The sequence below is a fragment of the Urocitellus parryii genome, chromosome 1, assembly GCF_045843805.1.
Source record: "Urocitellus parryii isolate mUroPar1 chromosome 1, mUroPar1.hap1, whole genome shotgun sequence".
Lineage (NCBI taxonomy): Eukaryota > Metazoa > Chordata > Mammalia > Rodentia > Sciuridae > Urocitellus > Urocitellus parryii.
Window position 1 is genome coordinate 141,883,397 of NC_135531.1, and position 17,699 is coordinate 141,901,095.

The window sequence follows — 17,699 nt, forward strand, 5'->3', positions numbered from 1 at the left end:
CAAGGCAAAGCGTCGGAGGCACCTGGAAGGGCTGTTAAGACAGCGCTGAGCCACCCTGGGGTTCTGACTTGGACATTTCTAAGGCTCCTAGGTGACACCCACGCTGCTGGTCCCAGACTATGCTCGAGGAACACACTGGCTACCCAATGCCACCATTCAGGGACGAGGAGCAAAAGCCAGTCCCTTGCTGTTTAACAGGACAATCCAGCAGATTGATCTCCTCACACAGATCAGCGGGGAGCTTTGTGCTAGATGATAGGCTTCTGAGACCCAGGGTCCAGGATCCCATGGGGTTAGGAAAAAGATACAGGCCAGAATTTCTGGTAAACTGTTTATGTAATTAAACTAAGAGACGGTCTGCATCTGCCTCTCATTACTGAAAGAGTGAAAAAGTAAAAAGCCTTGCCATAAATCGCCTAATTTATGGTCCTGAAGGAACAACCCATTTGTAGGGTCATTCTGTGACTCATAAAGACAATGAAGTGGTGGGGCACGAAGCTGAGCTTGTGGTCTAAATAGCCCTTAACTCTGTTTCTATGGAAATGTACGAGGGCCATTTTCATAATCTGCAGACGTGCGTGCAAGAACATCCCCCCCCCTTTTTCTTCCCTAATAGAAATGTGAACCCGTGGTGTGGATGTAAATGTCTCTCCCTCTAATATCAGCAGCTGACAGAGCGCAGCATGGCTTTTGTCTGGGAAACCATTAACACCTGCATGCATGGCTCGCTCCGTCTTCCTCAGAGATTAGACATTTCTGAGCCCACAAAGGACTCACCCCTCCACCCCCGCCAAGAAAGTCACTGTTGATCCTCATCTCCTCCTGCTTCCCATTCATCTCCATCATCATCATCATCATTATCATCATCATCATCATGATGCTGATGGCCCCTTAGTGTTTGAAGCCATCTCCACATTTAAATTTCACTGCTACTTAGTAAAGCTGACAGGTGAGGCATTATTATCCACAGTTTGCAAATGAGGACACTAAGGGGCAAAGAGATGAAGGAACTGCTCAGTCTCCCAACTCCTGCTTCTGAGCTTCTCTCAGTAACCCCCCCCCCTTAACAGAGACTGTCAGCCGAGTGCTGATCTTGCTGGAGGCTGCACCGAGCATCTTGGCTCCATTATCTGCTCATTCTCCTCAAGGATCCCCCATGAGATAGGTGACATCTTCCTCCATTGTGTTGGCCAGGAAGCCGAGGCTCAGATGTGTCAGAAAGCCTTATCCAAGGTGATCTCCTAAAGAGCAACAAAACAGGGTTGGTTTGTTTGTTTTTAATTGGTTCTTTTAGTTACACCTGACGGTAGAATTCATTTTGATAGTAGAATTCATTGTACAAGCATGGAATATATCTTATTCTAGTTAGGACCCCATTCTTATGGATGTACATGGTGGTGGGATTCACTACGATGTAGTCATATAAGGACATAGGAAAATTATTTCTGATTCATTCCACTGTCTTTCCTATTCCCCCTCCCTTCCCTTCAGTCCCCTTTGACTAATCTATTGAATATCTGTTCTTCTCCTCTTCCTCCTTATTAGCTTCCACATATCAGGGAAAACATTTGACCTTTGTTGTTTAGGGAAATACTTATTTCATTTAGCATGATATCTACGGGTACATACATTTACTTGCAAATGCCATGAAGTCATTCTTCTTTATGGCTGAGTAATATTCTATTGTGTATACAGTTTATTCATTAATCTGTTGAAGGGCATCTAGGTTGGTTCCATAGCTTAGCTGTTGTGTACTGAGCTGCTATAAACATTGAGTGGCTATGTCACTGCAGTATGCTGATTTTAAATCTTTTGGATATAACTGAGGAGTGTAAATTATTCAAACAAACAAATGAGAAGTGGGATAGTTGGGTCAAATGGTGGTTCCATTCCAAGTCATCTGAGAAATCTCCATACTGCTTTCCAGAGTGGTTGCACCAATTTGCACACCCACCAGCAATGTATGGGTGTGCCTTTTTCCCCACATCCTTGCCAACATTTATTGTCACTTGAATTTTTGACAATTGCCATTCTGACTAGAGTGAGATGAAATCTCAGTGTAGTTTTAATTTCCCTAATTGCTAAAAATATTGAACAAATTTTTAATATATTTGTTGACTTTGTATTTCTTCTGAGAAGTGTCTGTTCAGTTTCTTTGTCCATCGATTGTTTGAGTTATTTATTTTTTATGCTGAGTTTTTTGAGTTATTTATATATCCTGGAAATTAATGCTCTGAGGTGCAGGTGGCAAAGATTTTCTCCATTCAGTAGGCTCTCTCTTCACATTCTTGTTTTTTTTTCCTTTGCTGTGAAGAAGCTTTGTAGTCAGATGTCATCCCATTTAGGGAAGATTGATTTTACTTCTTGTGTTTTAGGGGTCTTGTTCAGAAATTCAGTTCCTGATCCAATATGTTAGAGTATCAGGCCTAAATTTTCTTCTAGTAGGCTCAGGGTTTCTGGCCTAATTTCTAGGTCTTTGATCCACTTTGAGTTGAGTTTTCTGCAGGGTGAGAAATAGGGGTTAAATTTCATTCAACTACATATGAATTTCCGGTTTTCCCAGCTCCATTTGTTTAAAAGGCTATTTCTCTGGTTGTTGCTTTTGTCACCTTTACCAGGTATGAGGTAACTGTGTTTTGTGGGGTTTTCTATGTGTCTTCCATTCATTTTCTTGTTCATTTGGAGCCTCATTACTGTAGCTCTATGGTATGATTTAAGGTCTGGAATTGTGATGCTTCCTACTTTACTTTTCTCACTAAGGATTGCTTTGGCTATTCTGGGCCTCTTATTTTTCCAGATAAATTTTATGACTGCTTTTTCTATTTCTATGAAGAATGTCATTGGGATTTAGGTGGGCATTGACTGAATCTGTATAGCGTTTTTGGTAACATGGCCATTTTGACAATATTGATTCTGCCTGTCCAAGAGCATCGGAGGTCTTTTCATCTTCTAAGGGTTTCCTCTATTTCTTTCTTTAGTGTTCTATAGTTTTCATTGTAGAGGTCCTTCACCTCTTCTGTTAGATTGGTTCCCAAGTGTGTGTGTGTGTGTGTGTGTGTGTGTGTGTGTGTGTATTGAGACTATCATGAATGGGATGGTTTTCCTAATTTCTCTTTCAGCTGATTCATCATTGGAATATACGAATATGATTGATTCCTGGGTTTTAAAATTTGTATCCTGCTAATTTGCTGAATTCATTTATAGTATAAGTTTTAGAAGTTTTCTAGTAGAATTTTTTTGTTTTCTAAATGTAAGATCATGTCTTCAGCAAACAGAGAGCTTGAGCTCTTCTTTTCCTATTTGTATCCCTTTAATTTCTTTCTTTTGCCTAATTGCTAGGGATTCAAGGACTATTGAATAGAAGTGGTGAAAGTGGACATCCCTGTCTTGCTGCTGACTTTAGAGGGAATGCTTTCAGTCTTTCTCCATATAGAATGATGTTGGCCTTGGGTTTGCCATATACAGCTTTTACAATGTTTAGGTATGTTCCTTCTGTCCCTAGTTTTTCTAGTGTTTTAAACATGAATGGATGCTGATACAAAACAGGATTTAAACCTGGCCATTCCAGGTGAGCATAATGTACAGGATGTGGCCTTCTGAGGGCCTTGGCTTAACGCCTCCCACCATCAGCCAGCAGCCAGCAGGGTGCTATGTGCACTGCCCCAACCCTCCGTGGACACAAAGTATCCTGAATGGCCAGGAGTAATTAAGAAGGGAGGCCCTCCTCTAGATTTTTCCCTGGGGCAGTTCTTTAAGCATCTTTAAGCAGGGAGAAGCCTGGGGATGTGGCTCAGTGGTGGAGTGCTCACCTAGCACTGACCACAAAAAAGAGAGAGACAGAGAAAATCCCCAGAGAGCAGATCCAAGCCAACCGCCAACTCTAAGTGGGATGCGAGGAGGCATAGGGACTTTTTAAATCACACCCTGGGTACATCTGGCACTGGTGGTTTCCAGGCCATCCTTGAAGGTACAGTTGCCAAAAATGCTATTTCTCAAACATTTTTACAACCATGTGTCACAGTTAGAAACACATTGGACACCTGAATCCAATACAGAATTGCACATGGTCACACAGTACTGCTGAAACACATTTCCTGGTTTTTTGGTTTTTTTTAATACCAGGGATTGAACCCAGAGGTGTTTAACCACTGAGCCACATCCCCAGCCCTTTTTATTTTTTTATTTGAGACAGGGTCTTGCTAAATTGCTTAGGGCCTCATTAAGTTGCTGAGGCTGGCTTTAAACTTGTGATCTTCCTGCATGAGCCTCCCAAGTTGCTGGGATTACAGGCATGCACCCAGCACTTTCCCTGAAATAATTCCATCTAGCACGGTATTTCTTAGCACCTGGAATGCAGTCTGACATTCAGTCTTCATTTCTATTAATTGTAAACACACACACACACACACATACATACACACACACACACACACACACACACACACACAATCGATTTCATGCCCCACCTATGAATTGATTATGTCTTCAATTTTGGAAAAGACAAAAATGCTGCTTTCTCTCCTGGAAGGAAAATGGACTGTAGCTTGGTAAAAAGTGAGCCCGGGCAGCTGTTGGCCTGCTCTGGCCCTGCAGGGCTCTGCATGGCAAGTCTTGAATTTGACTCCCGGCTCAAAGCACCCAGGTGCCCCAGCACAGCCCACTTGGCCCTCCTGGCAGATCATCTGCCCTGACAATTGACAGACACCCCTTGGCTTCAGTCAGGGCTGTCTGACAGGAGGTGTGTTGATGGGCAGAGCAAGCCAAAGCTGGAACTCTGATGTTAGGTTAGGCAGAGAGTACATGGAATAGGATCAGATTCTTCCAGGCCCAAAAGGGACCTTAAAGCTACGTGGGTCAAGGCCCTCAATTGCAATCTTAAATCACCAAGCTTGTAGCATGCCTTGGTGAAACCACAACTTGCAGGACAGTCCATTCACTCTTCTATAGTTTTGTTTGAGAACTTGAGCTGAGCTCACTTGAGGAGGGCCATTTGCTTGGTGACTGAAGCCAGGAGCACCAGTGAGCTGTCAGGGGTGGACAGTCTACCATGAGGGGCAAGCCAGGCCTGGCTGCTTTGGGCCATGAGTTAAGATCAGGACTTAGAATGGAAACCTGGCAAGGCCAGAACAAGGGTCCTCCCAGAAGGAAATCAGCCTCTTTCCATAGCAGCAGAGCCTCTTACCCCACTTCACAGAGAACATTGGGCCTTGGAGATGTTATTTGTGACTCAATCTCAGGACACTATTGTGAGTGGCAAGTCTGGAATGAGATCCGCAGTCCCTCTTGCTTCAATTAAAGCCCACACTCTCCCTTCCTCTCTGTGGGTTCTCAAACTCAAATGGTCAGAGATATCATCCAGAGAACATGTTAAACAGGAGAGTAAGCTGCAGAATAGGAAAGGCACTTTGCTTCTGCCTCAACTAATAGGCATCTCTTGGCTGCTTTAGACCGCATCGCTCGGAACCGCAAGACCATCGTGTGCCCAATGATTGATGTGATCGACCACGATGACTTTCGTTATGAGACGCAGGCAGGAGATGCCATGCGGGGTGCCTTTGATTGGGAGATGTACTACAAGCGGATCCCGATCCCTCCAGAACTGCAGAAAGCTGACCCCAGTGACCCATTTGAGTAAGTATGAGTGACCCGTGTTTATCCTACTGGTCAACCCCATGACTGCTTCCCAGCCCACACACAGCTCAGGATCGCCACCTCCCCCAGAGCCCAGCACAGAGGGCCCAGATTCCTGGTCCCACTCAGTACCAAGTGACAGATATCCTAAGCAGAAGTATCTCCCACTCCTGGCATGTCACAGAGCCCTAGCTCAGGACTACCAAGCCAGTCACCTCCACCTTGGCCACCTCTGTGGACTTTGCCAGGGCTGCCCGGGCATGTATGGAGTCGCTCATGCTCTCTCCCTCTCAGACCTGTGGCCAGCTGCCATCATCATCATCATCCTCCCCAGTGCCAGGCACAGTGCTAAGCAGTCTTCAGCTGCAGCCAGTTTCCAAACAGGGACACCACAAGGCTACATAACTTGCTCAGGTCACACAGCTGTTAAGTGGCAGAAGCTGGGGGAAAGTGCGGGTCCCTGGGCCTCTGAAGCCAGTTTCCCCTTCTTTCTGTGAGACCCCCTTGGAAACGTCAGGGTAACAGCAGCCTGTCCCACCAGGGGTTTGGGGTGTGGACTGGACTCAGGGCCTCCTAGAATGTGAAAACTGGAGGGGACCTTGGATGAGGTGCTCCACCCCTGGCAGATGAGGGGGCTGAGGCCCAGGAGAGGGAGGGCTCGCCTGGGGTGCACACGGGTGAGAACTGAGCCGCTCGCTCCTCCCCGACGCCCCAGCTCTGCTCTTCAGCAGAAGGTGGGCCATTCCTGCTGCTGCCATCCAGCTCCCCTAACTGTCCTTCCAGAGGGTTAGAGAAGCTCTCTGGACATGAAGTCAGAGGCCAGCCTCCCTTGCTGGGTCTCTTTCCCATTGCTGCTGTGACAAATGACCGCAAACCTTGGGGCTTACAACAGCACTTGAAGTTCTGGTGGTCAGAAGTCTCACTGGGCCCAAATCAGGGTTTCAGCAGGGCCGCGTTCCTTCCAGATGCTCTGGGAGAATCACTTTCCTGCCTTCCCAGCCTCTGGAAGCTGGGCACAGTCCTTGGCTCATGGCCCTCTTCCATCCTCAGAGCCAGAAGCATAGCATCTTCACATCTGTTTCTCTCCCTGCTTCATCCTCCTACCTCCTTCTCTGACTCTGACCCTCCTCCTACCCTTGATATGCCCTTGGAGTGACATTGATCCCAGGTGGTTACAGGGGGCCACCAGGATCATCTCCCATCTCAAGATCCTTAACCTGAATCACATCTTTTAAAGTCTCTTTTACCACAGAAGGTGATGTATGTATAGGCTCTGGACACGAGGCTGCCTACACCAAGGTGCAGGTATTGTTGTCGTGGGGCAGGGACACACTTGCCTTGCCACACTCTGGTCCCTAGTGAACCCCAACTTCTCTGCCCTGCTCTCCCCATCTGACAATAGGGGCTCTTGGCTCAGCCATCTTCTCCGGCACAGTGCATGTCAGGGTTCCTAGTGGCAGCCTCTCGGTCTATGAGCCCCAGGAAAGGCTCAGAGGTCAGGACAGCTGGGCTTCTTCATGGAAATGATAAGTGACCAGGTAAAAATGGAGCACCTCAAGCCAGGAGCTGAGTCCGTGTGCTTCCTCGGTGGGTCTGACCTCCTTCACCTTAGACATGCTCACCACCAGAGATCCCTCCCTCACCAGAGCTGTGATTATTCAGCCAAGATGCGTCACGCGGTCAGCACCAGCCTACACATGCCTCAGAGTCAATCTGTGGCTGGCCAGCACTCCTGGGGACAGGAGACCAACAGCAGAAGTAACTAACACTTGGCCTGAGGTAGCAAAGCAATTCTAGCTAACATTATCGTGCACGGTCCTTACAATAGCATCCTCGGTATAGGAAGCCTTGTCCCCATTGACCGTTGAGACCCTGTGATTCAGAGGGAAATGAGACTTGCCCAAGTTGACATAGTATCAGAGGCTGAGGTCAAAATGGGCAGCCCCTGAAAATGGAATGTGCAGGGTACTCAAAGGAAGTCAGAACCCCCATTATTATAGGAGCCTTTGGCCCAAGTAGACGGACAGGCCTGTTCATCCCCCTTACCGTGAGTTCATATTTGCAACTGGCGAGCAGCAGACACTGACCCAGTGTCCTCTAGGGCCTCAGTCTCCTCATCTGAACATTAGAGCAGTGCCTCTCAACCCTGACTGCATGTTGGCATCACCTAGGGAACTTACTGAAATGCCCAGGCCACCCCAGGCCAGTTACACCTGAGTCTGGGGGTGGGTACAGGCATCACTGTTTCTTAAAGCTCCTGAGTCACTGAGATGACCAGGACAGAGAGCCACTGGCCCAGATGCTTTCTGAGGGACTCTATCCTTCACATCCTTGGGTTCTCCAAAGCCTCTCTTCTGCATTGCACATGGACAGAACCTCAGAGAGTGGCCACTCAAGGAATCTGGTCATCTTCTGCACACACACCTCCCTGTGATGCCAATAAGTGGACGGTAGATAGGCACAGCAGTGCTGTCACCATGTGAGAGACTGGGGTTTGGTGGCAGCCCATCCACCTACTAACCGCATGCCCTTGGGCAGGCTACACAGCGTTTCTGAATTTCAAATTCCTCCAGCTGAGAAGGAGGCTAGGACAGCCCCCGTGAGAGCTGGAAATGATGGCAGTACAGTGAGTGGCAAGCGCTGACACTCAGGCTGTTGTTATTATCACTGCTGAACACAGCAGAAAACGAGCAGGCCTGGAGGAGAAGCTTCCCTCCCGAGGCAAAGCCTTGAGCCTCCAAAATGCCTGGAGGCTGATCTCCTTCCTTCCACACTCGGCCTTGGCCTGTGTCCCTGGCTGCAGTCCAGGCCAGTTTCCAAGGGCAGTCTTGGGTCTGATTTCCTGTGAAGCACTAAGTCAGAAACCGCCTCTCCTGTCCAACCTGTGCATTTACTCTCCAGCCAAGCAACCCAAAACCCCACCGTCTTCAGAAGACAGAGGGGAGTGGACACAAGTGACACCTTCTATTTGTGCAGCATTGGATACTTTTATCAATGTACTGGCAGTGTGGGACAGGAAGTAAGCTCTCTCCATGGTGTAGGGAGGGGATCAGGCTGCAAGAGTCAGGCTGCAAGAAGTTCCCATACAAGTATGTAATCTTCCATTTCCTTGTAGCCCCATTAAACAGAGAGAGAGAGCAGGGCATGTGAGAGGCCTGGTCCATCCCCAACACCACAAAAAGAAAGAAGAAAAACAAGTAAAATTAATTTTAACAATATATTTAATTTAAACCAGTATATCCAAAATATCATTCTGACCTGCAGTGATGCTAAAATTACGGACAGATTCTGTCTTCAAACCTGTCTTGGAAATCCCACGTGTGTCGACTCACAGCACGTCTCCATTCAGACCACATTCCATGGCTCAGCCATCTGCGGCCAGTGGCTGCTGACCTGGGCAGCGCTGGAGTTAGCGTTAAACAGTGGGGGCTGCTGCCGGAATGTTCTGGTTTGAAGGTCTAGAGTTTTCCAGTGGAATCAGACAAAGACACAGCCACGCTCCAATAGATGGTCACACGACAAACACTGGTCCTACCAGGTGCTGGCCCTGAGTGAGGACGGGGCCAGGGGTGCTGGCCGGCAGCAGCATGGTGTCCTCTGCACTCAGCATGGTGCAGGCTACTCCCTGTTCCCCTGGGTGCCCCTTGATTTGTCCTTTCTGTGTCCTGCTGATGTCATTTCTTCGGCGACTTCCCTTTGCCCATTGTCTCTTGTCCAGAACCACTTGAAGGCCACCTCCTCTGAGTGCCCTTCCTTGCCCTGCCCTGTACCCTGCTCAGACCCAGGAGTGGGAGGGAAGCAGAACCCTGCCTTCATGTTCCTGTGGTGCTCTGGCCTGCCCCTCCCAGGGACCTTTGTCACAACCATGTTCTGGATCCGTCTGTCCTGAGGTGGCCGCTCCATGCATTGGCTTCCCCCGGAGGACAGTGACTTCCCTCTGTACCCCTCCAGGACCAGCAAGTAAACCAATGAGGGATCAAAAGGATGGAGCTTATCTTGCCTCCAGTTTAACTGAAAGAACAGAGACCGTGACTTCCGCACCCACCACCAGTGTCTGTGCAGGGCTTGCTGAACAGCAGCCATGAAAGTCGCAGGGCCCTAGGCACCACCCCAGAATGGTGCCAGAAGGCCTGGCGAGAGCCCTCCAGCTGCATGCTTCTCATCCCTCTAAGAGATGCTCAGCACAGACAAGCTCAGAGATGCAGACCGTTTAACTAGGGGGAGACTAGATGTATAGAGAAACCTGATATTCATACATATCATGCAGCTCGGGGCCCATGGGAAAGAAGTACTAATGTGATTTCACTTCACAGGTGTTCTCGGGTGTTCATTGTGTAGGCGACTTTTGATCTACTTGGTTAAAATGCAGCATTTAGGAAGGGACATGGTAGGCAAGAAGGAGGAAAGCCTGGCGCCCCACCCCAAAGGGCCTTAAAGCCCCAGGTCGACGCAGCCGTGTCCCAGAAGTGACCCAGAACACTATCCCTCGGGGAGAGGCCAGGACATCTGCATCCTCATGCCTCGTTCTTTTCCCTTGACAGGTCTCCCGTGATGGCTGGTGGGCTGTTTGCCGTGGATCGGAAGTGGTTCTGGGAGCTGGGCGGGTACGACCCCGGCTTGGAGATCTGGGGAGGGGAGCAGTATGAGATCTCCTTCAAGGTGAGCCAGTGCTCAGAAGCCCCTTCCCCTTGACTCTGCTCCTTGGCCCTGGGCCTGGCAAGCTGCCTCCTGGCGTCTCAGACTCAGGGTTCTCAGGGTTCTGTGGCCCCTTTGCTCCTCAGGCGAAGATGCCAGGGGCCAGCGAGCCACTCCTTGTGGGCATGTGGGGGACAGGGTGGGGGTGCCGTGGGTGCATCCTCAGGCTGCCAAAGGCTGGTCTTGCTGGCATTTGCCTTCCATCTCTTCTTAAGATTCTGAAATAAGACAAGCCCCGCTTCCAGTCAAGAAGGCATGTCTGGGATTGAGATGCCGGCAGCCCATGGTGGGGGAGGAGCCAGGAAGGCCACAGGATGCACAGGCCTAGAGGAACGCTGTGCTGAGAGTAGCTAGGTAGCCTCACAGGTTCCAAGTTGGCCTCTGGGTCACCCCTCTGAGTTCTCCTTTTGTGCCTGTCACTGTAGTAGTTTGACATAGAGGCCAGAGGGTAAAAGCTCCAATTGAGGATTCAGAAAGACCTGAGTTCAAATCCCCATTCCAACACTCAGTAGCTTCCTGATTTCAAGCTTTCCTCATCTGAAGTAGAGGAACAATAATAAGACCTACCTCACAGAGCTACAGTGAAGATGAACTGAGAGAATGTCTGGAGAGTGCTCAGCATATAACATGGGAACGTGGCCAGTGATTAATAACTGTAGACACACACTGTCAAAGGTGCCATGAATAAACATTTACCTCTTTGATCAGCCCATGGGCTGTAGAAACTCTTGACAATGGAGGTAAAGGAGTCACTAGTTAACTAGTAGCTAGTTAACTACTCAAACGTGAGTGCACATTCTCCTCTTTATTTGCGGGATTCCTTTGCATCATCAGGTGAAGAAGGCCAAGCCCTGTGAGACAGGTCAGCTTGTCCTGTGCCCTTGTGGTCCACCAGCCTCCAGCATGTTCAGAACATGGCTAAGGCAGATCCCCAGCCCACAAGGATGGCCAGTGCCATCACTAGCTGACACCCGTGAACACACAACCCTGGTGCCCCCTGAGCTGGGCAACAAGCAGAGGGCTAGCATCGGTGGCCAAGATCAGTTCCTCGCTCTGCCACTTCCTACCAGCTGTGTGATCCTGCCCAAGGAAATCGCCTCCCTGGGCCTCAGTTTCTGTTTCCATAAAATGGGTTTAGTGATGCTTTAAGCCTCATGGGTTGTTGAGAGGATTAATTTAGACCATGCTAATTAGGTGCTTTTAATAAATACCCTAAAGGTTACTATCATTATCAACCTACAATATAAGATGACTTATACAACACTGGTTAAGCAGGTCAGAACTGGGGAACATAATTTTTTTTTTGTACAGAGGATTGACCCCAGGGGTACTTTACCACTGAGCCACATCCCCAGCCCTTTTTATTTTTTATTTTGAGACAGGGTCTCACTAAGTTGCTTAGTCTTGCTAAATTGCCAAGACTGGCCTTGAACTTGCAATCCTCCTTGATCAGCAGAAAAACAGCCCCCTAGAGTGCTGCTGAAACATTATTCGGGTTTGAAAGGTAGTATGTGTCTGTTTTAACCTCCAGAGCTCTGAAGCTGTCCCTCTTGAGGACAGCAGCCTCCTCCAAAAGAAATAAAACAAATGTTAGTATCTCGGGGTAACCGTCAACATATTTAAGAACCCTGATGGCACAAGCACCAACCACTCAGAAAGGTGCCAGCCACAAGCAATGTGCATCTGCTGTGGTGTGTGACAACAGAGTGTCCCCCTGAGCAGAGCTGATAGGACAGGCCCTTTGCACATCCTGGCCCATTTCATCCTCCCAACAGCCTGGAAGGGTGGGATCCGTATTGCACCCACTTCACAGGGAGACATGGGGGGCTGAGACCACACGGTCAGAAGTGCCTCAACTGGGGCCTGAACCCAAGCCTGCCTGACTCCAAAGTCCTAACCCCCTGTGTTTGTCAAAACATCAGAGGAAAGCAATTGAGAGAGAAAGGAGCCTAAGAAAATGGCTGCTTGCCCTTTCTTCTCAGTTTTTTCTTCTTCTTAGGATTATTCCTAGTTTGCTGGAATATTCTGCAGTCTCTTAGTGAATTGAATTAGTGACAATTTAAGTCAGAAATAGCAAATAGGTTTTGTCTCAGACCAGCCAACTGGAGCATCGGCAGGGTTTGCTGCACTTGTACGTTAATATGTATTCTGAGGCTGCATCCAGGCTTATCAGAAAGAGTATGGATTGATTAGTGATGTCTGCTTTGGTGTAGGTTTGGTGAGTGATGGCACATAGGTCATTGATTTAATATTCCTAACCCATGAAATCTAACTTTCCAAATATCATATTCTGCCGGGCATAAATATCACATTCTGCCGGGCATGGTGGCCCATGCCTGTAATTCCAGTGTCTTAAGAGGCTGAGCCAGGAGGATCACGAGTTCAAGCCCAACCTCAGTAATTTAGTGAGGCTGTAAACAACTTAGTAAGACACTGTCTCAAAATGCAAAAAAGGCTGGGGATGTTGTTCAGTGGCAAAGTGCCCCTGGGTTCAATCCCCAGTACCCGCCCCCCCCCCAAAAAAAAGGATCCCATTCCACAGGTATACAGTGAAGACATACCCAAAATAGTTTGAACTGCACAGTTACCCAGTTGTCCATTAAATGCTGATTCATCAGGCATTCTTCTGTGTCAGTACCCAGAAATGGGCACATCCGAGTTGTGAGTTCTTCTCAGGATTAAACAGCAATAGGGTGGGATCAGCTTATGTTTTATTTACGCTGTATTCCAAGTATTTAAAGGATCGCCTGATGTGGAAAAGGTGCTTAATAAACACTTGTTGGTTGAATACTCAGAGCATTTGGGCCACTGGCCAGAAACAGCTCCAAGCTCTGTGGTAGAAGTCCCCCTTTCAGAAACTTCCTCTATGGAGACAAGTCACAAGAGAAAGATGTGCACAGAGGAATCTAAACCCCAAAAGCTTTCTTTCTGTGTATTTCAAAGACCCATCCAATGTTACTCATCAGGCAATCATGGTAGAACAAATGGCATTTTTCTTCACACAGTTTATTTACAAAAGGCTTGGTGATGAAGCCATATTGGAGATCTCTAGTCCAGGAGCGAGATGGAGACTGGCTCGTGTTCCCATTTGATCCAATTATGTCGGGCACTCTCGGGGGGAAAAGGAGACGTTGTAATGAGGAGGCTCCTGCGGTCTGGAAGGGACTGTTCTCCCTTGGCTCTGACTTTCCTGGCTCTGAGAACACTGCGTCTGCCAGTGTGTCATGTCTCAGCCCCTGTAAAGGCCACCCGAGGCCAGGCGAGCAGGAGAGCCCATCCATCCGTGGCAGCTCCTCGCTGAAACACAGTCTTCATTTTCAGCCAGAGCCAGGCACCTACCAAGGGCCAAATTCCCTCCGATTAATCTCTGCTAAGCTCCCTGTTCTTGGTGACAGAGAAAAGAGCCTGGGCTGAAAGACATGAGTGTATTTCCAGAAATTAAGATAAATCAATATTTGTCATCAGGGCAGATAGATTTAATATTTTGGCTCTGATTCCACACCAGCCTGTCTCTCCTGATGGGAAAACTCCAGGAAATACATCCCAAAGTTTCTGAAGTTTCTAGAAGAGCCACTGGCTCTTTCTCTTTCTTTCTCCCTCCACCTCCAACTCAGCTGAGCTTTGGTTTCCTAAAGGGGGGTCACACTGTCTGAGTTCCCCCACTTGGAGGTTAGAGGTTAGACTCTTCCCAGTTTTAATGGTTGGGTGAATCTGGAACTCTGTAGCCTGGCCTCCCACTAGTGGAAAGCCCAGGTGCTATGCCCAGATGTCCACCTCACACAGGACTGTCCCCCACTGTTCACTCTTCCTGAAGCACCTTTCCTTAGTTTCAGCTCCTATGAGGAGCCTCCTTGCTGCCTAGGGACCATCCCAACGTTGGTCCTCACGTCTGCATGCACACATCATGGCTCAGAATGCCCTGGGTTTACCCAACCTCAAGATTCTCCTCTCTTCCCTGCTGGACTCTGGGCTACCTGGAGGCAGGAGGTGGGTCTCATCCACCTCTATATCCCCAATCTGGCTCAAGTAGTTGTTTTAAATACAGATGCTCCCCGACTTACAGTGGGGTTTTATCCTGAAAAAAAAAAAAACATTGTAAATTGAAAATGTAATTTAGAAATACATTTAATACACCTAACCTACCTAATACCCTAGCTGAGCAACACAGCACATTGGACTGTTTCCCCAGTGATCACGCGGCTATGTGGGAGCTGCAGTTCCCAGCTTCTGTCCAGCCCCATGGGAGAGGATCCTAGCACATATCGCCATACTGAGAAAAAATCCAAATTCAAAGAGCACTTTCCACTGAGCGCCTCTCACTTTAGCATATTATAAGGTGGAAAAAATCATAAAACAAACCTTCGGAGTGGAGTACTGTTAGTGACATCACTGCCCTCCCCAGATATAGGGCACCATCTTGGGTTGTGCCATGTTGTGGGCAGGCTGTTCAGCAGGGAGACAGGGCCCTGGCTGCTCATCTCTTCTCCATCCACCTGGAGAGCCCCAGCCAATCACTCTACCTCCCTGGCCCTCCCATCCTGAGGGGGTCCTTCCTCCCCCAGGAGACAGGGTAGAGTAGGCTGCTGTGGGGAAAACCCTTTGGCTTACACAGGTACAAGGGTAGTTTGGGTTTGAGAGGGCAGTGGCAAGATGAGCAGAAAGGGGACTGATTGCACCTTGTCCCCAGGAGGCCAGGACTAGAATGTCTTCACCTACAAGACCAGGAGAAAGAATCCAAGCAGAGCCACAGCACCTAACTAGACTAAGAAAAATGTGTGCCCTGGGGCAGTGCACATTGACATTGTATCTTTTGCGAGTAGCAAAATTTGTTACATTTTTGGAAAATCCATTGCATTTCAGAATAAGCACATTCTTTGGCCTAAAATTCCATGCCCAGAAATTCCAAGAAAGACAACACATATGTGAGCAAAGAACTAGGTAGGAGCTATTCGCTGGAATGTTACTTACAACCTGGTTAGATCGAAAAAGACCTCTTGCATATATCAAATTAAAATAATCCTTAAAAAATGTATGTACACTTCCTTAGCAGATAAATATGTTAGGGCACATATAAACAATGGACTCTTACATAAAAGAAGTTAGATGCCTCCAAAATTAAGTTTTAAAAGATGACTGAAAAATAGTGTGTGCTTATATGCACACACACACACACACACACATAATATGATATCATGCTCATCTTTGAATTCATGGCAAAGATCTGGGAGGGTAGTTCAGTGATAGGACACTTGCCCAGTGGGCACCAGGGGCCTGGGTTTGATCCCCATTTTTCAAATAGAAATAATTTGTCAAATGGCTGGTTTTAGCCATATGACAAATGCAAAGAAAATCCTTAGAATTTCTTCATACAGCTAATATTTTTTTAACACTTACCCTCAGTAATGTGTGGGGACCTTTGCCAAGCACTGCGCCATTTTTGTGTGTGTATGTAAAATTTTACTGAAGCATAGTATGTATACAGAAAATTGCCCAAAATATCAAGTGTACAGTCCATTAATTTTTTAAATGAATATATCCACACAACCAGTACTCAGATCAAGAAATAGAACATCAGAGAGAATATTTGTCCTTTGATTTTTGGGGGACTGGCTTATTTCACTTAGCATGATAGTCTTCAGTTCCCTCCATTGACCAGCAAATGCCATAATTTCATTCTTCTTTATGGCTGAGTAATTTTCCATTGTGTGTGTGTGTGCATACCACATCTTTTTTTATTGGTTGTTCAAAACATTACAATGCTCTTGACATATCATATCTCATACATTTGATTCAAGTGGGTTATGAACTCCCATTTTTACCATGTGTACAGATTACAGAATCACATTGGTTACACATCCACGTTTATACATACTGCCATACTAGTGTCTGTTGTATTTTGCTGCCTTTCCTATTCCCTTCCTTTACCCTCTACCCTCCCCTCCCCTCCCATCTTTAATCCATTCATTTCTTGTAGGGCACCTAGGTTGGTTCCATAGTGTAGTTATTGTGAATTGAGCTGCTGTAAACATGGAAGAGGCTGTGTCACTGCGGTATGCTGATGCTAACCCACAGCAAGGGAGGGGAAGATTAGAAGTTTACTGGACTAGACAAAGGGGAATGAAGGGAAGAGAGGAGGGATGGGAATAGGAAAGACAGTAGAATGAATCAGACATCTTTTCTTCTATACGAATACACAATCAACGTAACTCCACATCATATACAACCATGATAAGAGGATCCTAATTGGAACAAGTTATATTTATTCTGTGTATGTATGTCAAAATACACCCTCTACTGTCATGTTGAACAAATTTTTTAAAATGAAAGAAATAGAACATCAGCCTCGGTAGCCTCCCACATCCCCTTAGGGACTATGCCGATATTGGTCCCCACATCTGCATGCACCCAGCATGGCTCAGAATACCCTGTTTTTACCCAACCCCAAGACCTTCCTCTCCTCCCTGCTGGACTCTGTGCTCCCCCTCCCCTTCCCACTGGCATGGCCCCCATCCTCAGAAGCTCCCCTGGCAATACTTTCATTCTCTATCCTCTCCAGTTTATAGGTGAGCAAACTGAGACTTGGGTGAAATCACTTCCAAAAAGGTCTTGTCCCTAGTGACCATCAAGGGTAAGAGGGCTGCAGAGAAACAGCTGTCCCTGTCCACCTGATGATGTGCTTCTGTAACACTGCGTGTGTTCATAATAAATATGTATCACTTCCATGATCAGGAAAAAAGTCAGGAAGTTAAGCAACTAAGAAGGAAAACGTTTGGATTCTCAGCCCTCCTCACCCACCCTCCTCACATACATTCCAACACATGGTTTGAGCCATTTGCAAGCTCAGGGATGCCATTCCCCTAAGTCAGGCCATATCAGGGGTGTGGCAGAGAAGACTCCAGGGAAGGCCTAGGCCCTGCTAAGTGTACCCAGGCAAGGTTGCTATAGGGGACGGGGTGCCCACTGTCCTTGGAGAGATGGAGATGGGTCCAGGTCATGGAGCAGGAATGAGAGGGAAGGAAGCCACCTGAGTGTTCAAGGTGAGGAGAGGACATAAGTCAGGAAGGTCCCTGAAGCTTGTTCTAGAGGGCAAACCATAGAGGCCTGAAGCCTCAGGGTAAGTGGGGGTTTGCTTGGCTTAACAATGATACAGTCACCAAAAAGGTAGCCCATTCCTAGACTGCCTCCAACAGATCCAAAATGAAAATAGTCACTAAAAATGTCTCAAAATTGTCTCCCATAAAACTCAACAGCATTAGCCATGAGGTTTAGAGGTACGTGCCTGGAATCCCATCAACTTGAGAGGCTGAGGCAGAAGTTTGAGGCCAGCCTGGGCAACTTAGCAAGACCCTGTCTCAAAATAAAAAATAAAAGGG

At 47.5% G+C, this 17,699-nt stretch overlaps 1 protein-coding gene across 2 annotated transcripts in view; it reads left to right on the top strand.

Annotated features, from left to right (window-relative positions):
* The window catches only part of Galnt10 (polypeptide N-acetylgalactosaminyltransferase 10), a 246,371-nt gene that overhangs the window by 196,499 nt on the left and 32,173 nt on the right, over window positions 1–17,699 (top strand). For both annotated transcript variants that reach the window (XM_077801874.1, XM_026388324.2), the window contains exons 6-7: window positions 5,448–5,631; window positions 10,173–10,290. In XM_077801874.1, the coding sequence (XP_077658000.1) occupies window positions 5,448–5,631; window positions 10,173–10,290 (302 nt within the window). The remainder of the gene's footprint in view (window positions 1–5,447; window positions 5,632–10,172; window positions 10,291–17,699) is intronic.